The sequence below is a fragment of the Charadrius vociferus genome, unplaced genomic scaffold, assembly GCF_000708025.1.
Source record: "Charadrius vociferus isolate BGI_N301 unplaced genomic scaffold, ASM70802v2 scaffold443, whole genome shotgun sequence".
In the NCBI taxonomy this organism is placed as follows: domain Eukaryota; kingdom Metazoa; phylum Chordata; class Aves; order Charadriiformes; family Charadriidae; genus Charadrius; species Charadrius vociferus.
In genome coordinates this window covers 487,917-514,573 of record NW_009647420.1, presented here as the reverse complement: position 1 = coordinate 514,573, position 26,657 = coordinate 487,917, and the positions used below count along the sequence as shown (strand labels likewise).

Genomic DNA, 26,657 nt, shown 5'->3' with positions numbered 1-26,657 from the left:
TGTCCCCTCCCGCCGGCGTGGCTTCCCCCGGTCCCGTGTCCCCCTCCCCACTGTTCGGATTTCTGCCTGAGCCCCCGCAGGAGGCGGGAGCAGAAGCCCTGCTCTCTCAATAAATCTCTTGCTTGCCCTAGCATCATAGAATCGTCTAGGTTGGAAAGGTCCTTTAAGATCATAAAGCCCAAGTATTAACCTAACACTGCCAAGACCGAGTTCCCAGGTCCCGGTCTTGCTTTGCCTCCCCCCGCTGGTTAAAGCTGCCTCTCTCCCTCCCTCCCCGCTCAGGACTCCTGCAGGTGGTGAAGCAGTGCGTGAGAGTCCCCGTGTTCGTGATGATCCGACCTCGCGGCGGAGATTTCCTCTACTCGGACCGTGAGGTGGAAGTGATGAAAGCCGATATCCGCCTTGCCAAGCTGCATGGGGCCGACGGGCTGGTGTTTGGGGCCCTCACTGAGGATGGGCGCATTGATACAGAGCTCTGCACAGCGCTGCTGGGTAAGGGTGTCTCCAGTCAGAAGTGTTCTGTGCGATATCTGTGCTGTGGCTGGGAGTTCAGTGCTGCTGTGTCCAGTGCTGTAGAAAGAACTGCACGGTGTTTGGGTTTGCATGTCTCGCCTGTGGCCTTGCCATCTTTCTCCAGCTGCGACACACTAAATAGGTAAGAAGCTTTGCAGACCAAGGGCCACTGCCCTAAGCAGTTCACGTAGAGTTTGAGACCAGGTCTAAGCAGGGTCTAAGAAGGAGAGAGGCATAGTTGAGCTGCTTTGGGGGCACCAGAGTATTACACTGTTGCATTCTCTCCTTTCTCCATTTTCTTTGCCTTTGTTGTTTTCCTTAAGTCCCTGCTACAGGTGTCTAGAATATGTTTCTCCTGGACTTTGGCCTCGTGGGTAGCTCGCAATTCATCTTTATTTTTTTCCTGTAACGCACCCAGTGAGAAAAGATAATGAGAAAGAGCGGTGGAAACATATAAAAGGCTACTGAAGCTGCAGTGTGAAATTGTTAGTCCGGGCCCCTAACACCTATAGAGAAAGAGAATTTGCTTCCATATCTTTTCTGTGAGCTACAGCCAAAGCTAAAGAGGGTTGAGCCTTTCCCTGGTGATGCGTTGCTGCGGTTCTCCTGTGAAGATAAATGTGCTGTAGGGAGTGCAGCAAAAGAGAGGGGTCTTGCCAGGCTTTGCCTCCACTAGAGCAATTAGGTGTTCTACCGGAACCAGTGGTTTCAGGGCAGGAGGCAGTTGAATTTCTTTTCATAGAAATAAATAAGCTTTACCCAGTAAACAGAGCACCACTGGTGAAGTTTACTGTGGTCTGAGAGCAGAAGTTGTAGGTAGTGAAAGAAATCACAAAAATTGGCTCTCCTGCTTTTAGGTCCTTTGGTCTTCTCCAGGACCACAGAGCGCTGGTCCTGTCCCTTCCCCAGGTAGAGGAGACAACTTCCCTACTTCCTTCCTGCAGAGAAAGACATCTCTGGTGGGAATGAGGGTTCTGTATCATCTAGATGAGATGGGGCACTTTGGTGTTACTCATAAAAACAAAGGTTTGTTGCTTCCTCAAAGAGTAGAAGAACTCTTCCTCATTAAAGAGCCTGGCCAAAGAGCAGCAGCTGCGTTATTCCCAGCAAGTACTGGGAGCTCAGAAGTGAGCTCCCCAGGAATGGGCTGAGAAGCCTTTGACCTCTTTCATCTTATGTGCGTTTCTGGTTCTAGCACAAGGAACTCTCTGTGCCAGCACTGACTGACCATATGTCTTCTTATTGCAGCGGTGTGCCGTCCCCTGCCAGTCACATTTCACCGAGGTGAGTCGCCTGGTACAGGGACCCCGCTGCCAGCGGAAGGTGGGGCTGGGAGTGAGCTGAGCTTGATGTACTGTGGTCGTTCTTTGGAGGGGGGGAAAGTTTTGCATGCTGTGCCAGAGCAGGCTGTGGCTGTGCTGTTCCCCCAGGAGATGAAAAGTCCAGGGGGTCCAGGCTTGGGGGCTGTCATGTGTGGGGAGGAGGTGTCTGAGGACCTGAGCACAATGGCCCTGCCACTGCTGCGGGGGGGACGTTATAGTCAGCAGTTGTGGCTCCCCATGCAGGTGGCCAGCTGTGAGAAGGATCCCTCCTGTCATTGTTTCCTGGGCTCCTGAGCTGGCTGGGAGACAGGGCTTGAGCACAATTAGCAGAGTGATTTCTGAGCTGTTCTGTTGATCTCTCAGCCTTTGACATGGTACACGACCCTGTGGTGGCATTGGAGACCCTGATTTCTCTGGGGTTTGAGCGGGTGTTGACGAGTGGCTGTGACAGCTCAGCGCTGGAAGGATTGTCCTTAATTAAGAGGCTTGCGGAACAGGTGAGTGATCCCTGTGCTCCCCTGAGTTACCGTGGCTGCTTCCTGGGCATTGCCTGGAGGCAGCTCCTTTCTGTAAGGAAAAGCCCTCATTTTTGTAAGGGAACTTCTGTCCAGGAGCACTTGCTCTTCTTGTCTGGCTTGGCCTTGATCTGTTTTCCCAAGTCGATGTGGGCTGGACCTGGGAGTCTCCCACAGCAAAGACTGGTTGGGTTGTTCTTGCTCACAGCCTGGGAGGGCGGTAAGAGTTGGTTTCAGCAGCTGATGTGATTAGCCCACATAAACAGCAAAGTGAGGTCTCGGCTGGGGTCTCACAGTTCCCGTCAGGAAAATACAACAGATGTACCTGAGAGGTGGGATAGAGAGGTAGGAGGAAGTGGTGACAAGTTGTCTTAGTTGTAACTGCAGTCTTTTCCACTTTTCCTTGTAAAGCATGAATAGTACAGAAAAGATGGGTGAGAGTACACCTATTATAAGCTATGGTGACATCCATGAGCTTACTGAAGGTGCTGGATGTAAGGTTTCTTTGCTGCCCCACAGCTGGACGTATGGGTGTAGTGCTGAGCAATATTACTAACGCATTATTCTTCTTGCAGGCAAAGGGCAGAATTGTGGTGGTGCCAGGTAATGTTTTTTTTGTCATCTGTAACAGGTCCCGTAGTCCCTAGCCCCTGCTTCCTAGCCTTTCGCCCTGGGATGCGCTGTCTGATCTGGCTTTTTGAGCCAGGTCCCCAGGAGGAGGAGCTCCTGCCCTGCTGTGAATAAAGGCCACACAGCCAGCTGGGGATGGCAGAGCCCTGCAGCTGCAGGTCACCAGAGGGTTTGGGGACAGGTCTAGATCTGTGGGAGGACATGAGCCATGGCTTTTCCCATCTCCTTTCTCATGCCCACGTCTCCGTTGTGGGCATGTCTTTTCCTCTCTGTGTAGATGGCGCTTGTTCCCTGGGGGGTAGGTCCTGGGGTGATGTCAGGTCTGGGACGGTGCCATCTGCGCTGTATGTGACACAGGGATTCTTCCCACCAGGGGGTGGCATCACAGAGCGCAACCTGCAGAGGATTCTGGAAGGCTCCACTGCTTCTGAGTTTCATTGCTCTGCTCGCTCAGCCCGGGACTCAGGAATGAAGTTCAGGTAACTGATTATTTATTTTTTCATTTATTTTTCAGGAAAACCGTAAAAGGGAAAAGCTGGATTAATGTGAACATGAGTTTGTAGAACAGGCATAAATTTCAGACAGCTTTCTCAGTGTTATTTGTGTTCTCGTGGTTGGGATCATGATGCCTGGCTCTGTACTCTGCAGCACACCAGCCCAGTGGTGCTCATCGTCTGGACACGAGCTCCATGCCTGACGGGATCCTTGGGGCATTTCTTCTGCTACTGCTGGCCTAGGGCTTGTGAGTGCACTTGTGTGGCACTTAGGAAGGCGGGTTCTGGTGTAGTTGCCTTAAACCTTTTAACACTGGAGTGTGTCAGTTTGGGAGGCCAGTGGGATGTGTCTCTGAGGAATGAGGGAGGAATAGCTTACATTTGCAGGTCTGCACTGGGTTTTTGTTTATGCTGTTGTTTCTTTCCTTTGGATTATTCTTCTTTCTGTTGCTGCCTCATCTTTGGTCTGGGTGGCACCAGCAGGTTCTCTGGCCACTGCTGAGACTAGGGGAGAGAGTGGATTTTCCTTCGTATGTCTTCCTCATCTGTATCACCTGCACATGGTAACCAGTCTCTTTCCTGACAGAAATCCAAACGTTGCCATGGGAGCGTCCTTCTCTGCCCCTGAATACTCCATAAAGGTGGCAGATGTGGCCAAAGTGAGGACCCTGAACGCGATCGCAAAGAACATTCTGTAGTGGAAGGCACCATGCTGGGACAAGAGCGTTGAGACTCAAGGGTCTTCCTTGCCACATGGACAGATGGGTACTGCTTCCGTCCTCAGGCTGCAGAGGATGTGAACTAGGTGACGAAGCCTGACATCTCTTCCCTTGGCTTCCCCTGAATCACCCGTCCCTGGCCTGGAAATTACGTTGGCCATTTTAAATAAAAGGACTCATTCCCAGATGTTGTGGCAACAAGCTGTTCGGCAGTATTTGGGAGGAAGGGAGCTGAGCAAGTAGGGGACCGAATTGTGTAGCACTGCATGTGATTGTCAAATAAACACTGCAGCTGCCTCCCTCTTCCTGTGCTTTTTTTTTAATTTATTTTTATTTTACAGGTAAGACTGTGATGTGTTGCATAGCCTGTCAGACCCTTACTGCACCAAAGGAGAAAACGATCACATCCAGAATGCCAGGGAAGGAAATGTGATAGCCACAGCTGGGAAATGGGGCCTGCTGCGGTCAGCCAGTAGCATAGCTGGGGATTAGAAATGCACCAGCTGCTAGGTAGAGAGAAGCACGTATGAGCTTCTTACTGATACACGGAGGTGATGAACACATTAAGTTCTAACGGGAAGGAACTTGTAACTACCTGACTGATGAGGTGAAGTAGTTGTGAGGCATCCTGGGCCTGTGAGTGCTTGAGGTGGGATGGGCGTATGGTGAGATTCCCCAGGGAGGACAAGGTGCTTTTTCTTCGGGAGTTTCCAGGTCCTTTTTCTAACATGAAGCACAAACCATCTGCTTGTTCTCCAGACAGTGCTTGGGACAATGTGCCAGTTGGGTTATTGCTGCCTAGTCAGAATTGAAGCCTTAGACTCATTTCAATTACGCTGCAAAATACCCAACGAAAGATCTGAATGGTGTCAACGTGGTCCATTAAAAGAGTAGAGACTCAGAGATAAAACACCTTTATTCTTGCTTCCTGCTCTTCTCTAAAAGATCCACAAAGCTGAAGAGATTCCCCTGACAGCAGAGATCGCAGACCTTCTTTGGAAGCAAAAAACAGGGTTGAGATTTGTCTGCCCTTCTTGGCAATAGCATGCAGCCTGGGAGGATGTACAGGAAAATGTAATATTTGAGAAGGTGGCAGCACCTTGGGTTGCCTTAAACAGAATCAGGTCATTGAAAACCTATAACCAAGATAGCTACATATCTTCAGCTCAAGGAGTACATCCACCTTTTCACATGGATCCATGAGAGGCATCAGTGTCTCCCAAAACACACCTCGGGAACGTACGTGGTAGTTCTCGACGTAGGACCTTGGAAGGGAATGGCTGCTTAGTGCTGACATTGGAGCCAGCTTCAGCACTGGCAGATACATGGGCAATAGGAAGGATCCCAACTCAGAAGAAGAAATGATTAAATTTGTGGTTATAGTTAGTATAGTTCAGAATACCTTATTTAAGAGTTCATGGCTTATGTTGTGAGATTTTATGAATCACAGCGATAATTAAGATACGGGTAGTAAAATTCACGTGAATGTTCTGCTGACACAGCTGCCCCAGCACCATAAACACAGTTTGGTTCTTGCCTTCTGTGTAAAGTTTAAAAAGAAAAAAAAAAAAAAAGAAAGGGTAAGAAAGAAAGGCTTTTGAACTCACATGGAGTTACAGCATAACAAACAGCAGAGAAACAAACCCTTCAGAAACGGAGACAAGCAGTGAGGGCTGGACTAATTTGTAGATTGCATTGCAGAAGCCTCTGTCCTGGACCAGACCCTGTGTAAGACGGGCATGAAGCAACACTTAATTTTGAAAACTTAGGTTATGAGATGGTGGACAACAGAGGGGTAAAGGCAGAGGAGCACAGGGAAATGGTGTGGTATTTTTGGCCAAAGAGATCTTACCACTTTGATGAGCTTGGTCCCAGTGAACATTTTCTGAAACTCTGGAAGGAGCTGAAGGACAGCGAGGTGGCTTTGTGGGTTTTTAGGAGGAGCATGTCCCAGGTATAGGGATAAAGAAAGTGGCGTGCTTGCTTTGAACATTAAAGAGCTGGCAGCCTGTGGTGAGCAGACCACTTCAGCTCTGAATGCGACACCAAAGACGGGGTGAGAGTGGGTTGTGACACGGGCTGAAAACCAAGAGAAGCGATGGGACAAAGCATTAAACCCGAAGGTGTCACGAGCAAGTGCTGCCCTTAGTTGCAGTGTTCCAGGGTACGATCCAGGCCAGAGGACACCTGTGCCAGAGAGCAGAAAGAAGAATCACGTCAGCACTCTGGATGGAGAAGGGCTGGGGGAGTGACTGCTCCATTCACTTATTTCTTATCCGTTGCATCAGATTGCTGCTCTCATCAGCAGTGTATTGGTTCTGGCCTGGAGGACCTCGCACTAGGGGTAGCTTTGTTTACAAAACCAAGTGGATTTAATCAGACAAGCCAATAATAATTAACCAATGAGTTGGACATTGAACCTTCCTCTGCTATTGATGGAGAGGGGGTTGTTCCTGAGCAATTACTCATTGTATCACCCTTGACTTGTGAGTTATCTACTAACTTCATGAACAATGAGACAGCAGAATCCTGGCAGCCACCCTACCCTCCCCTTTTACCTGCTGCTCTCTAAGAGCATGCATGATAAAGCAAATTCAGTTCCAGCCTTAGAGTAGCACCATCCCTACCTGCCCCCACACCTCCACCTCTCTAAGCAGCCGGGTGATGATTTAGTGGCAGTCATCCTCCTTGGGAATGGTCCTCTGGCTGTCTCAGGTATTGGGAGTTGCCTTAGAATGAAGATTCATAGTCTCTTTTGGGTTTTGGGGTCAGTCAGCTGCTGTGACATGCAGACAACATAGAGATGTGGGAAAGAGAGAAGGAAATGGAAGAGCCGGGAAAGGCTCCGGGCTCTGCAGGCCAGAAGTAGTTGGTAGAAGTAACCTGGATCCCGGGGACTCAGAAAGACCGCTGCAGCGTGCGGTAAGCTCAGCTGCCAGATGCTGCAAGTTCCCAGACCTGGAGCACTTGCTGGTGTCCAGGACCTCCTTGCTGGGTGGTACATGAGAAAAAGGGTACTGTCTGCTTTGGCTCCTGAGGGACCAGCCTTTGCTGGACTCTTTGGCAGCATTCAGCAGGCTCGTTCTGGCAGAAAAGGTCTGTTGCACCAAAGCAGGTTGTCTTTAGTGGGTCCATACAAGCTTGTCTCGGTTGGTGTGTGCTGATGAAGGCTGTGGTTTCTGAGTGATGGCTGTGGTGTCCTGCAGTGACTGTGACAGCGGCTTCCCTGCATCTCCCCTTTCATCTCTTTTTTGGGCCTTCCTCCTCTCCCTTCCCCAGAGGCCATGCAGTTTACAAAGCCCTCTTGGTCACTGCTTTGGTCTGGGGTGTTGTGCAACAGGACCAAGTTAACAATTAACTGCGTGTCATCAAGGATTTTGTCCCAACACCACTCGAGGGTGTGTGGGGACTTTTGTCCCAAGCATCAACCCAGGATTCTCACAACCAGGCAGAGCGAGGGGAAGGAGCTGCCATCTCTTCTTGCCTGAACCATGTCTGCAGCCCTGGATGAGTTCTGCGGCTCTGTCTTTTGGGTGAGTGGCTGCATCACCTCCATCACCTGCTCTTGGGGTAGGACACTCAGTGGAAGGGGAGAGCAGTAGATCCTAAGGCTCACAGAGTGTTCGGCCAGTGGGACCCAACTGCCAGTGGTTGGTTGAGGTTCTGATATTTATACACTGAGCGCTGTGCACCCCCTGGGTGGTATCTGCGAGACTGCAAATGGCAGTTCCCTGAGCGAGCCCTGTCCTGTTTTAGCCCCGCAGCCCAGCTGGGAACATAGGACACCCTGCACGGACCTCTCGGGGAACCATTTGGGTCCAGCAGCTGCAGCTGGCTTGGCTCCAGCAAGGGGTGGTTGTGGGGGAGGCTGTCCCAGGTTCATGCAGATAGATGGGTAGGGGGATGTCACCTGGGACCTCGGAAGAGTGCTGAAATGCTCAGGCAGGAAGGGGGGTGTTGAGGAGGAGGGTGCGATGGGGTGGAGCAGGGTTGGCAGAAGCTATAGGAGCGTTGGGTCTGAGGGTTGAGCCATTCCAAGTGACTTGGCTGTGTGTCTTCACTGCCTCCAGAATGCCTCCTACCTTGCTCGTCCAGACGCCGACCTGCCTGTGTGCTTCCAGCAGACCGTGCTGGTCTGGGTCCCCCTTGGCTTCTTCTGGATTTTGGCTCCATGGCAGCTCCTGCCCATGTGCAAATCCAGAGCCAAGAAATCATCTGTGACCAAACTCTACATCATCAAACAGGTAGAGTGGGGCTGAGGGGACACAGAGGGCAGGCTGGGGCAGCCTGGGATGGAGTGGTGAGTGGGAAGCTGAAGTCAGGTGCGGGATGGAGAGATGAGAAGTGTAGGAGAGAAGGAGCAATGGGCTAGGGCACCATCTGGGACAGAAATATACAGGGCGACCAGGACAAGGCATGTCTGGGCCAGAGGGGTTAGCAGGGCTGGGATGCACTGGGTGGGAGGGCTGAGGGGTGTACTGGGGCCTCTCGTGTTGTGGGCTGTTATCCTCCAAGCTTAAAATGATGGCAGTGCTCCTGTGGAAGTACTGCAGCTTCACAGGGCCCTAGAAAGTTCTCCTGGGCCAGGTTTGGGATGGAAAGGGTGTAACTTTGTATGGGACACTGCTTTTATGCCTGACTGCGTTGTCTCCCAGCGATTCCCAGTGCTCATGATGGCAGCTCACGGCTGCTCCCCTCTCCCTGCAGGTGCTGGCTACCTTGCTGGTGCTGACGGCAGTGGCGGAGTTGGCCCTGGCATTTGTAGAGGACACAGAGCAGGACCCCCTGCCAGCTGTCTGGTACACAAACCCCAGCCTGTACATCGCCACCTGGGTAAGGGATGTGAAGGAAGCCGGTAAATGTGCTGTGTGACACCAAAGAGACGGGGCGTGAGACCGCGGGGCCAAGCAGCAGAAAACTTCCCGTAGCACAGAGATCAGCTGGAAGCCGTGTCCACGAGGGAAGCATAGCCTGGAAGATGGGTAGGGACGAGCCCTGAACACGTGTGGGTGGTGCACAAGGGCAATAGGTTGAGGGCGGGTGTCTGGTTGTACGGTGCTCCGTCCTTTTATCCTTAAAGCTGAGCTAGATACTAGGCGTGTGAGCGTAGCTGAGCTTTCTGGCAGAAGCCTCAGTAGCAGCAGTGTGGGTTTCACAGGACTGATGGCACAGCGTGAACATCAGACCGTGGCTTGCTGCTCTGATGTCTCGCAGCTTCCCGTGGGTTGCTGCTCAGTTTCGTGAGAAGAGTTGAGAAGTGCCACAGGATACCCAGGCAGAGCAGAAAGCTGAGGACATAGGGGCTATTAGCTTGATGGAAGTTGTAGCTATCTTGTATGAGACATGGGGTATTCTAGCAGTCTTATCAAAGCCATAACGCTCAGAAGCTAAACTTAAAAGCAAAAGTAATACCGCTGTTTGCTATCCTTTGTATTTTGTTGTGTAATTTGATTTCATGTGCAGAGTTCACGTGAGGTTATAAGCCAAAGGGATTGCCCAGAGAGCCTGCACTGCTGGGTCTCTGGTCTGGCTTTAATTTTAGGTCTGGAGGCAATACGCAGGAGTCAGGGTGTGACTCTTCACAGCTGGGCATAGCTGAGAATCTGGACTGAGAACAGCTAAAAAGAGAAATAGTAATGTTAGGGTGTCTTCAGACCTTGCTTTTCCCATGAGGAGCCTTATGTCTTCCTGAAATAAACCTTTGCCCTGTGCAATTAACTCTGAAGCTTATGTAGGGTTGGCAGCGACCTCAGGCACTGGGAGTTCAGTGTTTTCACTGCAGAGAATCCCAGCAGATCACGTGTGCCGGCATTCTGGGACACACGCTCCAAAGGCATGGTTAAAGCCCAGACCTAGTCCTGCAGCCTTACCTGAACCTCTGACTGGTTTTTCTTCCCCAGCTCCTGGTCCTGCTGATACATGATGCGCGACGCTTCTGTTTGCGCAGAGACTCGGGGATACTTTTCTGCTTTTGGACGTTGTCCCTGCTCTGTGGGATATTGCCATTCCAGTCACTGCTCCGGAGAGCCCTACAGGTTGGATTTGGCAGGAAGCTCTGTGCTTCCCTGTGGTCTTGTTCTGTCCCCAAAGAAAGTCCCTTCAGACTTCGTCTCTTGACAAGCTCTCAGTGGTATCACTGAGGTCCCAGCTGCCCTAGGGACCTTGGGGAACCAGAAGAGACCTGAGAAGGAATTGCTCTTTGAATTCATCCTGTCCCTTTGGGTAGGCATTAGCTCTCCAGGACCAATTTCTCCCCTTATGGGCTTATGGGAGGTCAGGGAGAAGCAGGGAGGGGTGGCAAAGGAAAGCTGAGCCAGGACCCAGAACAAGTTTTGCACTGCCAGGTTGGGCTCAACCATGTTCACTGTCCTGGGGATGAATCTTGTCTCTGAGGGCCAAGTGGCCTTGAGACAAGCCCCAACAGTCACCCTGGCCTCTCCATTCCTGCAGGCACCAATTTCCGACGTGCCACGGTTTTCCCTTTTCTTCATCTCCTACGGGCTCCAGCTGCTGCTCTTCCTTGTCTCGGGCTTCTCAGACATCGCCCCAGAAACAAAGGAAATCACAAAGAAGGTGCGAGGTCCATGCTGTTGCATGGGGCGGGGTGGGCTCCATGCAGAGACTCCTCCTGCCCCCTGTTGGGAGGGCAGGTTGGGGGACGTCAGCAAGGGGCTCAGCGAGAGCTGGAGCCTGCAGCCTGGGGCATCTGCATGTGTGTCCAAGGTGGGGCTGCTTCTGGCTATGAGATGGGGCTCCTGGGGCAGGAGCTGGCATGGTTTGAAACCTCTGGGGTTCCTTAATGGCTGGGAGTGCTGAGTCAACTCTTGTCAATGCCATCCCACAGCATCAACGATCTCTTGGTACTCACTTTGCTTTGTACCCTAGAACCCAGAGGTGACAGCCTCTTTCCTGAGCTCCATCACCTTTGAATGGTACACCAGGTGAGCTGGGCTCTGCGGGAGGTTGGGCTGGTGAAATGTGGGGGTACTTTAGGTCTGAGTCAGTGCTGTTTTGGGGAGCCTGCAGCACAGGCTGCTTGGAGTTAGTCATAAGAGACATCACACTTGGTGCAGTCTGAGCTCAAGGCCAAGCTGAGTGTGAAGGTTCTGCATTTGCAGCAAGGACTCTCCCTCAGGTGTAGTGTTGGAGACTTGCTGAGGGGAGATTTCTCTGCTCCACAGCACAGTTTTCAAGGGCTATCGCAAGCCCTTGGAGATAGAGGATGTCTGGGAATTGAAAGGTAAAGACAAGACACAGGCTATTTACGCTGTTTTGGAGAAGAACATGAAGACTGCGGTGAGGAAGGCCCAAGCAGAACTGGAAAAACGGAAACGCAAGAAAAAACGCCGGGAAGGCGACCCAGAACATGGGAATAACATGAGCAAAGCCCAGAGCCAAGATGTCCTGGTGCTGGTAAATCTCTTCCCACTCTTGGCCTTGCATGGGACTGAGAGATCCGGGTCCAGCCTTGGGGAGTAGGGTCACCTCACCTCCTTGCAGGCCCCTTTGCTGGGTTTTCCCCTCTTTGATTCTGCAGGGCCATAGGCAAGGATGGGGGAGCCCATGACAAGGTCTTCGTTGTCCTCGGCAGATCCCCATGTTTTGAGAGAACAAGAAAGTCTCCATCCTTCTGCCCTACAGGACAAGAATTACCCTCAAGTCTGCAGTACAAGCAGCTCCCTTATCTCTGTCTTTCACTAACCCTGTTACCTCCTAGCAACAGGGTCAGACTGAGCGTCACTCTGTGATCACCCCTGGCCTCAGATTCTTCCTGGGGTGCCTGATTTTTGGCCTGAAGGGTTCAGGCTGGTCTGGGGTTTGCAATAGTTGTCCTTAGCACATCCGCACAAGAGGGGTGTTAGTATTGGGGGTGTATGACATGAGCAGAGATCGACAAGAGGGAATATGGCAGGAGGTAAAGCTAAGGTTTCATTCACGATACCTGATCTGGGGGCTGTGGCACTGCCCTGGAAGCATTCTTCCAGGTGCAAGGAGCCTGCACAACCAGCTCCTTTACTTCTGTGTGGGCTCCTCTCTCTAGGAGGAAAAGCAGCCGAAGAGGAAGAAGAAGGGGAACAAAGATGATTCCGGCCCTCACAAGGATTTCACCAGGGGCTGGTTGGTGAAAACCCTGTGCAAGACCTTCTGGCAGAACCTCCTGCTATCGGTGGCTTTCAAGCTGGTGCACGATGGACTTGTGTTTGTCAGCCCCCAGCTGCTGAAGTGAGTCCTTTCTCTCTGTCCCTGTCCCTGCCCTGGCCTGGCTTTGCACCCCCCACCTCCCTATGTGCCCTGTGTCCAACCCCACCATCTCCACATGTGTACGTCTCCCAGCCCCACACCCTGGGGAATTTTTGTGTCCCCACCAAAGGTGTGAGAATGTGTCGGGTTACAGTTTAATGAAGAACTGATCTGAGCTGGCTGCCAGCTCTTACGGGTGATACCTTGCTCCCTGCTCCCTACGTCCTTTGTTACGCAGTCCTGCTCCCCTCCTGGAGACAATCCCGACTCTTCTTTGGGGCCCTTCATGAATCAGTCCAGCTCAGCCCAGCAGGACCTGCCCGGTTTGTTTTGCAGAGCTGCACAGTCTCTGTGGATGATCTGACACAAGTGACCCACTGCTGTATGTGAAATACAGGGTCTCCGGGGTGGGGGTCCACAGCTTGCTGAGTGTTGGGCCAGCTGCCTGGGCAGTGCCTCTGTCACTGCTCTTGTGAAGATGCTCTCCCTACATCGGTTTGGAGCATCCTGCCTGGGTCTGTCTCAGTAGGGTGGGGGTCTCATGGGCCACTCTGCCCTCCAGGCTGCTGATCGCCTTTGTGTCAGATGAGGAGTCCTTTGCCTGGCAAGGCTACCTGTACGCCATCCTGCTCTTCCTGACGGCGCTGATCCAGTCCCTCTGCCTGCAGCAGTACTTCAGCTTGTGCTTCCAGCTCGGCACAAATGTGCGTGCCAGTCTCATCGCTGCCATCTACAAGAAGGTTGGTATGGCCCTGTCATCACCCCCATTGGCTTCCTCCAAGCTGGGCTGGGGATAACGGCATCCATTGCCTGCCTCATCAACCTGGCACGACTGGGGTGTGTGCCCTTTATTTCCCAGGAAAGCACAGGGAGAGCTTGGCTTGTGGGACATCCACACAGCACTGGGGGCATTGGGGGTGCTGGTTCTGCCTGGGACGTGGGTGCTGCAGCCGTTTGTTTGACAGCTACCAGGGGCCTCGGGAGGTTTCCCTTCAGAGCAGTGCAACACGTAGGGCGACTGCTGCTGGGATTCCTGCCCAGGCATGTGTTCCTTTGCCCCCAGCATACAGTGGCTCCCAGTGTGCAGGCAGTGATGACAGCACCTGTGGCCAGCAGAGAGGCACCAGGAACAAACTGAGGAGCAGTTTCAGCCTGGCTTGCCAATTCTCTGCTCTGTGCCACGCTGCTGGCAGCCAGGCTGCCCCCAAAGCGGCTTGCGGTGACCCTGCTTTCTCTCTCCAGGCACTCACCATGTCCAGTGCTACCCGCAAGGAGTCCACGGTGGGAGAGACTGTGAATCTGATGTCAGCTGATGCCCAGAGGTTTATGGACATGTCCAACTTCATTCACCAGCTGTGGTCATCCCCCCTGCAAATTATCCTGTCCATTGTCTTCCTCTGGGGAGAGCTGGGTCCCTCTGTCCTGGCTGGCATTGCGGTCATGGTGCTGCTCATCCCCATAAATGGGTTCCTGGTCTCCAAGGCCAAAACCATCCAGGTCAGTGGTTGGTGCAAGATCCTCCCTGGCCTCCCACTCCTGAGGCCCACTGTTGCTCCCCTCACTCGTTTTCCACACTCCCCTACCCTTCCCTGTTATTCTGGGGACCTTTCCCAGCCTAGGAGGGTCATCTGATTTGGGGTGGGGGTGTCTTTAGCCTGAGCTGGGAGCTGATCAGCTGTAACAAGCAGGAGGCAGCTGAGACCAGTTCTACCATCACAGCTGAACTTGAACAGGGCTGGGTGCAGCCTTGAGGACTGAGAGTGAGATATTACCAACCATAAAATAAAGCTCTAGCTTCTACCTGACAACGAGGTGCTGTTTTTCCCAGGTTCTCCAGAGCCCCAGGGAGCCAAGGTCCAGCTTTGTGGGATGGCTTCTCTGGGCTCTGGAGCCTACCCTTCCTTTCCCTGTGACAGCCCAGATGTATTTCCAAGGGTGAGCTGCTGTCTGGTTTAGGTCACCTCTGGCTCTTCTGTTTGTAGGTGAAGAACATGAAGAACAAGGATGAACGCATGAAAATAATGAGTGAAATCCTCAATGGAATTAAGGTGAGCAGTGGAGTAGAGACCCCCTGGGCAGCTGGTGCACCCCTCTTCTTGGTGCACTGTACCTGGAGGCAGCACACCTGTACAGCACCAGTGTTATAGTATAGCTTGGGGTGCCTGTGTCTGGGATAGCCAAACCTCAGCCTCTGCAATTCTTTTGGCATCCTCACCTTTTGAAAGGTTGGGTTGGGATACAAGAGAGGGTTTTCTGGGGGTTTCCTGGATGGCTGTGGTGGTGAGCAGGCTGCCATGGTGGCAGAGGGGCTGGCAGTGACCCGTAAGCCGAGGATAAGGGAGTGGGAATGCTGTGGGGAAGTGCTCTGAGCCTTGGGGCAGGACAGGAGATGGCAGATGCGGTGGCCAAGCAGGCTTCTGAGCAAGACAAGAGCTGGTGATGGAGGTGCTGGCCACCAGCAAGCTGAGCATGGAGGTGGACATTACCATGAGGCCAGCACCCTCTCACCCTGGTCGTACCACAGATCCTGAAGCTTTTTGCCTGGGAGCCCTCATTTGAGAAGCGAGTCAATGAGATCCGGGCACGTGAGCTCAAGAACTTGGTGAACTTCAGTTACCTCCAGTCAATCTCTATCTTTGTGTTCACGTGTGCTCCCTTCCTGGTGAGTGCCAGTGGATGTGGGGAGGGCTGCACCTTTCTCAGAGCTGGGGTTGGGCTGTGTCCAAGGGGATGGGAAAGATTGGGAACCTTGTCTGGAGTGCTTCTGCAGCGCGGAAGGGGCTGGCTGACAGATGCCTGGGATGCAGAGTATGTTCTTGGCTGCTTGAAAAAGAGCTGTGGTGGAAAGGGGTCCCAACAGAGTGGTGAGACGGGGACCAAAGGAAAAGGGAAGCAGGAGACGAACAGGTCCCCAGCAGGAAGGCACTGCTGAGGCCTTAGGGGAGGATGATGGGCTGGGCTGCACACAACCACACTGATGGTGGCTTTTCCTGCTGTCTGTCCTAGGTCTCCTTGGCCAGCTTTGCTGTCTATGTGCTGGTGGATGAGAACAACATCCTGGACGCACAGAAGGCCTTTACTTCCATCTCTCTTTTCAACGTGCTGCGCTTCCCCATGGCCATGCTGCCCTTGGTCCTCTCTTCCCTGGTGCAGGTCAGCCTTCACATAGCACAGGGGGATCTCATGATACCTCTGCCCAAAGCAGCACATGAGGCTCAGGTGTGTGATGGACCTGGGTCTTGGACACCCAGGCAGGGGTCAGTGCACAGGACTCTGCTGGCAGTGGGGTGGGACAGCACTTGTATACATGACACAGGCTTGGGTCTCCAAGGTTTGGGCTGGTGCTTGGGTGGGGCTGTGTGTATGGGGTGCTCTGCTTATGGGGCTTCTGTCAGCCCACCCAGCTGTGCCCCATGCCCACATGCCATCCTCTTTCTGCCATGGCAGACCAATGTGTCAACTGCGAGGCTGGAGCGCTACCTGGGTGGAGAAGACCTGGACACCTCTGCTATCCACCACAACCCCATTGCTGGTAGGTGTACCTGCAGGTTAGTCTCTATGGGTCACAGTCTGGCCCAACCCGGGGCTTTACTAGCCCTGAGAGACGGCTCTCTGCTGACAGGCAGCGCTGTGCGTTTCTCGGAGGCCACGTTTGCCTGGGAGCAGGATGGCAATGCTGCGATAAGAGAGTGAGTGATCTGCACCATGTTGGGGGCGGATGGGTGGGGAGAGGGAGTCTTTCTGTGTTGTGAGTTGGGGATGGTGGTCACCTCTCATGGCGCTGCTGGAGGCAAGTGCCCCCAGGGACACTGCTCTGTGCTGGTCCCGTGCAGGAGCTGGTGGGTGACCTGGCACTGCTGCTTCCTCAGCCTTCCTGCCTTTGCAGTGTCACCCTGGACATCGTGCCTGGGAGCCTGGTGGCTGTGGTGGGGGCTGTGGGCTCAGGCAAATCTTCGCTGGTGTCAGCCATGCTGGGGGAGATGGAGAATATCAAGGGACACATCAACATCCAGGTGAGGGGAGCCAGCCGGCGGAGGGGGCTGTGGGGCTGCCTGGGAGCTCAGCGGGGAGACAGCAGGGCAGGACCGGTCCTGGAGTGGTGGCTCAGGGCAAGGACAGGCTGCAGGAGGTGGCAGTGTTCTTGTGTTTCTCTTTCCAGGGCTCGCTAGCTTACGTCCCCCAGCAGGCATGGATCCAGAATGCCACACTGAAAGACAACATCCTTTTTGGGTCGGAACTGGATGAAGCCAGGTATCAGCAGGTCATCAAGGCCTGTGCCCTCCTGCCAGACCTGGAACTGCTGCCTGCGGGTGACCAGACAGAGATTGGAGAGAAGGTATCAGCCCCAGGCACTGCGGGTTTCCCATAGCACCTGCAGCAGAGGACAGAGCTGTTGCCCTGTGCCAGACCGGGGCTCAGAGATGTCTCTTCCTTTCCAGGGCATTAACCTGAGCGGGGGCCAGAAGCAGCGAGTCAGCCTGGCCCGGGCAGTGTACAGCAACGCAGACATCTACATCCTGGATGACCCGTTGTCTGCTGTGGATGCTCACGTCGGCAAGTACCTCTTCGATCACGTGCTGGGGCCAAAAGGGCTGCTGCAAAAGAAGGTGAGCACTTGTGGCCTCCTCCCCACCACCCAGCCAGGCAGGAATGGCACTCGCATGGTGTTGACCATCCAGGGAAGTCTGAGGTTGCTTGTCTGGGGCAAAGAGGGGTCTTGTGGCTTTCACATGGGGCTGCAGCAGCCAGGAGAGGCCTCATGGGTCCCCGAGGGGTGCCCTGTGTCCCCATAGCGAGGCAGTGATAAGCAGAGAGGTCCCCAAGCACGGGATGGAGAGCCCGCAGGCGCATGGCTGGGGAGTGATGGGTGCTCTGATGTTCACTACCCTGCAACCACTTTGTTGCAGACACGGATCTTGGTGACGCACAGTATCAGTTTCCTGCCCCAGGTCGATAACATCGTGGTGCTGGTGGCAGGAGCAGTGTCTGAGCACGGCTCCTACAGCACCCTGCTTGCAAACAGGGGGGCCTTTGCCCAGTTCCTGAGCTTGTACGGCAACAAGGAGGAGGATGCTTTGGAGAAAAATGCCACAGGTACTGGGAACACAACGGGGCTGCGGCAGTTAGAGGGGCCGTGTGTGTGTCTTGAGGTTATGAAAGCCCCAATACCTGATCCGTCAGTCTGCCTTGGCTCTATCCAGCCCAGGCCCCCAGTGGCGGCCACTGTGAATCCTTCCCAGCTTCTGGCAATCAGCAGCATGACGACTTTCTGCCTAAGATTTGCATCTGGGCATTGGGTAGAACAACCACCGAAAGACCTGATTTTTTCACTCCTTTTTTAGTTCATTTGCGTTTATGGGTCCCATAATCTTATGTGGAAACAGGCTCCATACCTTAGTGATCCTGGGGTGAAAAAGATCCTTTGGTATATTCCAGACATGTTGTTGAATAGCATTTCATCTCTATCATGTCCCTCAGTGCTATGTGGAGGAGTGGTGTCAGGTCAGGTGGATGCTCAGCCTGCCTGGGCTCAGCCCAGTTGTCCAGCTGGAGCCTGCCTATTCTCAGTCCATCCCCATAAGACCCATCTCCACCTGCTCAAAGAGATGCTCCTGAACTGGAGTGTCGCGACCTACCAGATCTTGCACCTACTAAAGTAGCACAAATGTCTGCTTGAGGTCCCACCAGTGGTACTGGGATAAGTCAGCAGCAGGGACTTGCCTCCAAGCAGGCCTTTAGCCCTACATCCCCTGTCAGTTCTCCCTCCAGCACAATGGATTTCTTCCTCCTGCTGCTGTACTGGGCGTGCAGCAGGGTTGGAGAAGGTGTGTTGTGTGGTGGTAGGACACCGCCTGGGCCTGGGGTACAAGGTGGAGCTGAGTGCAGCAGAGGTGTGTGGTACGCGGGATCTCCTCTCTCCCCAGTGCCTGACCCTACCTTCCCTCATCCCTGTGCTTGTAGCTGTCGCTTTAGCTGGGGATGAAGAGCAGGGTGATGAAGACGTTGAGCCTTGCGTGGAGGAGGGCCCTGGTGATGTGGTGACCATGACCCTGAAGCGAGAGGCCAGCATCCGTCAGAGAGATTTCAGTCGCAGGTGGGGACTCGACCTGAGCTCTCAACTCTCTTCCTGGGCCCCTGCACTGCTCCCTCGGAGTTGGACATCCAGGGACTTCACTGGGGGGATTCCTGTGGAGAAGGGGCTGGGAGCCTCCCTCCCTGCTGCTACCATCAGCTGGGCTGGGTCAGGAGCATCTGAGCTTGCCTTTACTCACATTAGCGTGTCACAGCCTTATTCTGTGGTCCTCCCTGAAACTCCTGCCACTGGCTGGTTCTGCTTTTCGGGACAAGGGCTATGATTTCATGGCTGCCAATGCCTAGGGTTTCCACAGGAGTAATTCAAAGCTGCCCCAGTTAGGACATTATTTCCCAGAGGGCTCCAGCACTGGAGGCCCAGTGCAGTATGGGGATGGACCCCCAGGAGAGAAGGACCCATCCAACACTCCGTGACTAACACTGCCCATCACATTCCTGCAGCCTTAGTAAAAGCAGCACCAAGTCCTGGGAGAAGGCCCAGGAGGAGTCCCCCAAGAAGCTGAAGGGCCAGCAACTGATTGAGAAAGAAACTGTGGAAACTGGCAAGGTGAGGAGGGTGGATGGAGTGGGCACTATGCTGCCCTGGCTCAGTGCTACAAGACCCTGACTGGCTCAGAGAAGCCAGTGCCGGTGTTCTGTGGTGCCATTGCAGCCAAGAGGCATTGAAGGAGGCAGAGCTGCCACCAGCAGCTGGTGGGCAAGATGGTGGTGGGGAGCACTGCGGGCATCAAGGTGGGAGTCCCAAGGCTGTGCTGGGTGTCATTGGGCATGGTTTGCTGGGCAGTGGTGATGGGCTGGATTGGTCCACAGGTGAAGTTCTCCATGTACGTGCGGTACCTGCGTGCTGTTGGCTTGTGGTATTCTTTCTGGGTTGCCATGGGCTACGTCGGACAGTATGTCGCCTTCATGGGGACCAACCTGTGGCTCAGTGCCTGGACTGACGATGCGCAGCACTACCTGAACCAGACCTATCCTGCGGAGCAGCGAGATCTGCGCATTGGTGTCTTTGGGGCACTGGGGGTGTCACAAGGTGAGCGTGGGAGCACAGGGGTTCCTGCTCACCTCAGCTGTGTGGTCCAGAAGGGATATGGCTTGCAAGACCTGCAACCGGCAGTGCAGCAAGGAGCAAGGGGTCCAGCACCGTGTCCATCTGCCAGCTGCTGCCTTCCCTCTGGCTCCTGGCTCATCTGGGGACAGATATCAGTATGAAGCCAGCATAAATTGCCTCAAGAAATCTGTATTGCTCCCTTAGGTTAAAGATCACTGTCCTTAACCAGCATGGAGATAGTGCCAGGGCCCAAGGCTTTCCAAAAGGGTTAATGTTCTTCCCTTGTGGTGGGACACAGTTACTGGGGCCTCCCAACAAGGTGGGATGCAGGACTACCACAGTGGCTTGCTGCAGAGCTGTTGGGTTAGAGCTGCTTGATGTCTCACTTGATGTAAGGGGTGCCTGGAGCCAGTGTCACACATGAGCTGGTGATGACCACCCTGTGCTCTCCTTGCAGCTCTCTTCCTGCTCTTTGCAACCATCCTGTCTGCTCTTGGTGCCATGCGAGCCTCACGGCTTATGCATCAGCAACTGCTCAGCAATATCCTGCGGGTGCCCATGAGCTTTTTTGACACGACCCCAACTGGCCGCATTGTGAATAGGTTTGCCAAGGTAGGAGAAACAGCTCCAACACGGAGAAGGTGTTTGCTCCGGCAGGTCTGGAGAGCGTTGGGTGGTGGCACAACTCTGTTGCTCTTCAGCACTGTACAGATGAACCCAGATCAGGGCCTGGAAGGGACCAGAGGGGCATGGTGGATTGTGAGGCTGCCTGTGAGGCAAACCACATCCTGGGCTATATTGGGAGGAGAGAAGTCAGCAAATCACGGCAAGTTATTATCTCATCTTCTTAGTGCTAGGGAAGCCACACCTGGAAACTGTGTCCTGTTTTAGGGCCACCTGGCCAAGAGGGATGTGGAGAAACTGAACAGGGTCCAGAGTAGATTAGCAAGAGAAGCAGGAGCCCAGAGCTCATGTCCCATAATGAGTTGTCCTGGTTGTGGACTCTTAGCAAAATATACAGTCTTTGCTATTTAAATGAGGCTCATAAAACAAAGAGAAAATGAGAAAAGGGGGGAGAATACAGACAGGTAGTTTCAAGTGCGCAGCAACTCCACTTCTTCCTTTGCTGACATCTCTTGATTTTGGGGAATAAAAATCTCTCTTGAGATCAAGCCTATGGGCCTGCTGGGTTTTCTCTGAGATGAGGGAGTATGTGGTCCCCAGCTAGGAGAGGGATGATGACCAGCTGGAGACCTGGGTGCACCCGCATGGACCTGGGGTCAGCCCTGTCCCTCTTTCTGCCTCAATTCCTCCCCCTGCATCCTGGGTCCCGTTCCCAAGGCTGGTCTGTGCTACAGGAGAGTATTTTAGAAAGCTTCTCCGTTAAGTCAGCTGTTCCCAAGCTAAGAGCTGTGGCCCTAAATGGGGTTGTGACCCTAACACCAATTCAGTTTCATACAATATTTTTGCAAGTGTCTGGCACTGTGTTACCACATGAGTGTGTAGGAACCCTATATGTGGGGAGCCTTTGGGCTTCTCCCTCTCTTTGAGGTCACTAACTGCTTCTCCTGATTTCTTTGTATGCTCCAGGACATCTTCACGATAGATGAGACCATTCCCATGTCCTTCCGCAGCTGGCTCTCCTGTTTCATGGCCATCATTAGCACATTGCTCATGATCTCGCTGGCCACCCCATTCTTTGCTGTCGTTATCATTCCCTTGAGCATCTGCTACTATTTTGTGCTGGTGAGTAACCGGGGCTTGAGAGAAGCTTCTGCCCTGCTTAGAGCAGTATCTTTGTCGCTGCTGGGCTTTGTGTCGGTAACCAAGCTGTGCCCCTCATTTCAGCGCTTCTATGTCTCCACATCACGCCAGCTACGGCGTCTGGACTCTGTAACTAGGTCTCCCATCTACTCCCACTTTGGTGAGACAGTGTCAGGCCTTTCATGAGAGCACCATGGACATCAATCAGAAAACTGTTTACTCCTGGATAATCTCAAATAGGTCAGTTTTACTGCTTATGCCACAGCACGGCCTGCCCAGGCGCATCTGGGTCCTGAGGGAGGTCCCTGAGATGCTGCAGTCCTCCCTCTTGATCTCAGGACTGAGGGTCTGTGTAGGAACTGAGGGAGCCTGGGACAGGGACACCATCTGTGGGAAGGAGACATTTTAGGACAATTTTAAAAGCCAGAGTGTGGCCTTCTACAAAGCGCCTATAGCATGGGCAGGGTGAGCTGGGCTGTCAAGGGCTGAGATGCTCTTGGTGGGTTCTGGGAAGAGGCTGATGCTCTAGGCCAGGTGGGAGTGTGATCGGAGCACTGTCTGGTGTTGATGTGTTACTGGCAGATGCTTTGGGTGTATGAAGGTGGTACAGTTGGGGCTCCTCTGGTACATGGCATTACCAGCACAGGAGGTTACATGTGAGACCCAGGGACTGACGGGTACAATGAACCTGCTTGCAGAATTGGCCACAAATCACATGCATGTGTAGAGTGCTGGGCTCAGGGCTGGTATGCAGGGATGCTGGTGGGGTGCTGGTCTTACTGGTGGCCCCTGTGTTGCGTGCAGGCAGATGCCTCTCCCATCACTCCTCAGCTGTCCTCTCCCGGTGCAGGTGGCTGGCCATCCGTCTGGAGTTCGTTGGGAGCCTGGTGGTCTTCTTCTCTGCTCTTCTAGCTGTGATTTCAAAGGGCACTTTGGACGGTGGCATCGTGGGTCTTTCTGTCTCCTCTGCCCTCAACGTGAGTCAATGAAAGCTTTTTCTTATTCCAGGACAGGGCTGGTCCTGGGACCTCTGGGCTGGCTGCAGGATGCTGCCCTGCCTCCAGCTCTGATCCATGGAGAAGGGGATTAGCTGGGGTGTCCTGTTGCCTGGGGAGCTGCTATGGAGCCAGGGGAGCATTCATCCCAGTGTGAGGGGGATACTTGCTGCCGTGTGGAGGAGCACGTTCCTGCTGTGCACCAGAGATGCTGCAGCAAAGCTTTTGAAGGACTGGGGAGTGGGGGCTGCGGCTGGGGAGTGGAGAGTTAGAGCCAGGCCAGGGATGCTTGTGTCCAGGATGAGTCCCTGAGCTGAGGTGGGAGGTGGTTGTTCCTGGGTCCCACTGAGCTCTGCATCCTCTGGGCTCTGTCCTGCAGGTGACTCAGACACTGAACTGGCTGGTGCGGACCTCGTCGGAGCTGGAGACGAACATTGTGGCTGTGGAGCGGGTACATGAGTACACAAAGGTGAAGAACGAGGTGAGGATACCAGGGTCCAGGCAAACACCTGCTGCACAGCCTGGTGCTAGCCAGCATCGCAGGGTGCAAACCCCTAATGCTCCTGTGCTCCCAGGCTCCATGGGTGACAGAAAAGCGTCCACCTCGTGGCTGGCCCAGCAAAGGCGAGATCCAGTTCATTGACTACAAAGTTCGTTACCGACCTGAACTGGAGCTGGTTCTTCAGGGGATCACCTGCAATATTGGGAGCACTGAGAAGGTGAGGACCTCTCTGCCTCTGTCCTCACTACACCCTTTCTGTAGTGACATGGTGTTGAAGTTATTTCTGTCCTCTTAGCTTCAGTCTGTGGGCTGGGGAGGAATGGAGTCGGGAGGTGGCTCCTGGAGACTTGATCAGTGGGACAGGGACCAAAGGAAACAGTCTGGGAGATAGTGATTGCAGATGCAGGGCAGAAAGGCCCACCAAACCAAGATGGAGAGCATTGCCCTGTTTTCTTCAACCCTGCCAGCTGGTCTGACTAGCTGCTTCCACAGGTTGGGGTTGTGGGCCGGACTGGGGCTGGAAAATCTTCCCTCACCAACTGCCTCTTCCGGGTGCTGGAGGCTGCTGGAGGGACGATCATCATCGATGGGGTGGATATAGCAACGATTGGCCTCCATGACCTGCGCCAGAACCTCACCATCATTCCCCAGGTAAGCTGACCCCACCTTCCCATGTCGCACTACTGCATGACCTCCTCAGGCTCTGTCCCCTGGGCAATGCATTGTCCTTAGTGCATCCCTGGGAGCTGTGGGGAGTCCCAGAGCCTGTGAGCATGCCATCGTCACCTCCCCTGCCCAGCTGCAGGCAACGGGGTGGGCAGGATGTAGCCACACTAGGTGGCCTGGAGCCATTGCCCCTGCTGAATGGCCGTGGCATGGCTGAAAATGCTGCTGTCCCTGGCAGGACCCCGTGCTCTTTACTGGCACCCTGCGGATGAACCTGGACCCCTTTGACCAGTACACAGATGAGGAGGTCTGGAAGGCCCTGGAGCTGGCCCACCTGAAGACATATGTACAAGCCCTGCCTGAGGGGCTGCTGCATCTTGTGAGCGAGGGAGGGGAGAACCTGAGGTGAGTGGAGGCATACCCAGGTCCCCTCCCTTCCCCTGGTCCCAGGGAACAGCCCTGAACAGCAGCGTCCAGCAGAGTGGCTGTCCAGGGATGAGGGCACATAAGCTTCTTGGAGTGAAGGTGGGAGAAAATGGTCCAGGAGTCAGTGCTGTCAGGGAGCCAGCCTCAGCCAACTCTTCCATGGTGGGCCAGAGAGCAAGATGCTGAGGATCGTGGTGCTCAGGGTGGCAAATGATCAGCTGGGGCAAGGCTGGGGGGGCTGGGCAGGGTGTGGCAGTAGGCTTGCAGAAGCCATGCTGGTGTCTACCTAGTAATTCATGTTCTCCACCTCATCCCAGCGTTGGGCAGCGGCAGCTCGTGTGCCTGGCCCGGGCCCTTCTCCGCAAAGCCAAGATCCTCATCCTTGACGAAGCAACAGCAGCCGTAGATCTGGAAACTGATCATTTAATCCAGACAACAATCCGGAGTGAGTTTGCTGCCTGCACTGTCCTCACCATTGCCCACCGCCTCCACACCATCATGGACAGCAACAGGTACTGTGGGGAATGGGGCTCTGGGCTCCTAGGGTGGAGCGAGAGGTGGCCAGCAGCAGAAGCAAGGATGCAGCCAGAGGGATAGGGGTAAATGCAGTGCCTGGGACAGCAATATATGGAGCTTCTAGGAGAGCAGAATAGAGGGATGGGAAGGATGGCCAGGCAGTAGTTATGCCTTTGTGGGGAGACACATTTTTTGGGGTCCTTCTTGGCAGCAACAGGCTATAGAGGAGTTGTTGACGCCCTTTGTGTGCTGCCCTGTCAGTACAGGGAGGAGAGCTGTGCCCTCACCTCTGCACTCAGAGGTGAACCGCATCACACGGCTGTAGGAGGAGTGATGGTTGGTGGGGCTGTAGTGCTGGCGCCAGCAGTGCTATGGGCTCAGATCCCGGGAGCTCAGGCCTTCTCGTTCCCTGCTGCCAGGGTGATGGTGCTGCAGGCCGGGAGGATTGTGGAATACGACAGCCCTGAGGAGCTGCTCAAGAAGCAGGGCATCTTCTCCGCCATGGCAAAGGACGCCGGCATCATGAATACAGAAAGCACCATGCTGTAGGTGGAGCGGAGCAGCGTGCAGGGGGGGTGTGGGCAGCTCCTGCCTGCCAGCACCCACCGAGCAGGCATCGGCGTCTCCCTGCAGCCAGGCTACCCAGGAATGTGTCTCTCTGCAGCTCGGAAGTGGAGAGGGTGGCTTCTCTGGCTGTCAGGGAGAGCGTATCTGGACTTGAATGAGCTGTTAACCTTGCTACCACAGCCTGCCTGTTGTGCACATGACGGTCTGGAGCTATGTAATTTATTCTGGTATAGAGGGGAAAATTTATCTGTCCGGCATGGAGACCATGGCCCCCTGGGGGTCTTACTTTTTGTACTTCACCATGCCAGGGGAATGTAGCTGAGAGATGCTGTAGAGCTATGGAATGAAATTTAGTTTAATCTAAGATGGAATATTATAATTTATTTACTTTTTGTAACTGTTTCTAGTCTTCCAACTAAAAGTTTGACTTTAAGGCATGCTAAATAAGCCTCGGTTTACCTTTAAACCTGGCTAGTGTTTGGGGGAAATTGGTAACACAGGTTATGCAGACACACGTGGGTGGGGAGTCGAATCCAGCAGCACAGCTCTACCCAGGCATGAACACTACTCTCGGGCAGCAGAGCTGAAGCCAGGGCCCGCCTGCCTTCCCCACCGCTACAGCTCCCTTTGATTGTAGTGCAAATAAACGCATCAGTCCCTGGAGCTATCGTAACCCCTGGTGGGGCCGATCTAGAGCTGCGGCGTCACACTACAAACCTGATTGTGGTGGAGACAAGCTGGAGAGGTGCAGGCATGTGTGCATGCTACACGGACACGCACACATGTAATACATGCAAAACACGGTGGTTAGTGGTGACAAACTCTTGATCCTTCTTTGTTCTTGGGCACGAAAGGTGGGAACTGCAGCGCTGACCTCAGCTGCTGGCATGCCCATGTGCACGCTGCTGCTGCCTACCCACTTACAGCAGAGTAAACCCCTTCATCCCGGCTGGTGGCAGGAGGGACACAAGCCACCAGCAGCCCCAGCCCAGTCATGTAACACACATTGGGGTGGAGAGGGCAGTGCAATCATTTCATCTTAATGACGACCTTTCCTGTGAGGGTTTCCTAGTACCTGAGCTGCAGCTGGCACAAGCGCCAAGGCAGAAGCATGCTGGATCCCACCTAAAGGCAAATGGTCTTCCTGGCCCTGCAGGGTCTGCATGAAGCCTCTGGCTTTGCTTGCCAGCCCAGCACTGGCCGGGCACTCCTCCCAACTTTCCCAACATTTGCACAGGCACTTCCTATACACAAAGGCAAATCTTTATTTACAGAGCAGCAGTGCAGGGGACACAAACATCGCCCCAAGGAGAAGGGAGCATCCCTCCTTCAGGGCACAGCAGCAGCGGTTAAGACACACCACCCCAGCAAAGGGCACCACATCCCTCCCAGAGAAGGCCTTGCCCTCCCCGAACATCAGCAGTCTCCAGTGCCCTGCAGAAAAGCACGAGTGAGGCAGTCCCGGTCAGAGCCCCCTCAAAAAATCAGGCTGGAGGACAAAGCCTGTGCTTTATCTTCTGCCCTGCCCCAGCCCAGAGCAGCCAGGTGGGCATGTCAGCAACAAAGATGGGTCCTGGGCACTGGAGATACTGCACTGACAAGGGAAGGTGGTGTTTTGGATCTCTGGCTCACTTGGGAGACGAGAA

At 54.0% G+C, this 26,657-nt stretch overlaps 2 protein-coding genes across 2 annotated transcripts in view; both read left to right on the top strand.

Annotated features, from left to right (window-relative positions):
• CUTC (cutC copper transporter) overlaps positions 1-4,498 on the top strand; it is a 5,749-nt gene extending 1,251 nt beyond the window's left edge. The window contains exons 2-7 of the mRNA XM_009880477.1: positions 283-492; positions 1,762-1,797; positions 2,199-2,332; positions 2,926-2,953; positions 3,354-3,459; positions 4,061-4,498. Coding sequence (XP_009878779.1) covers positions 283-492; positions 1,762-1,797; positions 2,199-2,332; positions 2,926-2,953; positions 3,354-3,459; positions 4,061-4,172 — 626 coding nt within the window. The 3' untranslated portion in view covers positions 4,173-4,498. The remainder of the gene's footprint in view (positions 1-282; positions 493-1,761; positions 1,798-2,198; positions 2,333-2,925; positions 2,954-3,353; positions 3,460-4,060) is intronic.
• Positions 4,499-7,684: 3,186 nt separating this feature from the next.
• ABCC2 (ATP-binding cassette, sub-family C (CFTR/MRP), member 2) lies at positions 7,685-25,087 on the top strand. The gene is given in 33 exon segments (XM_009880472.1): positions 7,685-7,726; positions 8,264-8,437; positions 8,901-9,026; positions 10,094-10,228; positions 10,644-10,766; positions 11,079-11,134; positions 11,375-11,606; positions 12,235-12,416; positions 12,997-13,174; positions 13,677-13,931; positions 14,417-14,482; positions 14,959-15,096; positions 15,441-15,587; positions 15,882-15,966; positions 16,057-16,123; positions 16,321-16,447; positions 16,594-16,770; positions 16,874-17,041; positions 17,342-17,528; positions 18,408-18,528; positions 18,969-19,074; positions 19,338-19,557; positions 20,033-20,187; positions 21,166-21,321; positions 21,424-21,518; positions 21,520-21,579; positions 22,190-22,316; positions 22,714-22,815; positions 22,910-23,053; positions 23,329-23,487; positions 23,741-23,907; positions 24,246-24,440; positions 24,864-25,087. Coding segments are annotated over 33 exon segments (4,602 nt in total). The 3' UTR covers positions 24,994-25,087.
• The last annotated feature ends 1,570 nt before the right edge of the window (positions 25,088-26,657 follow it).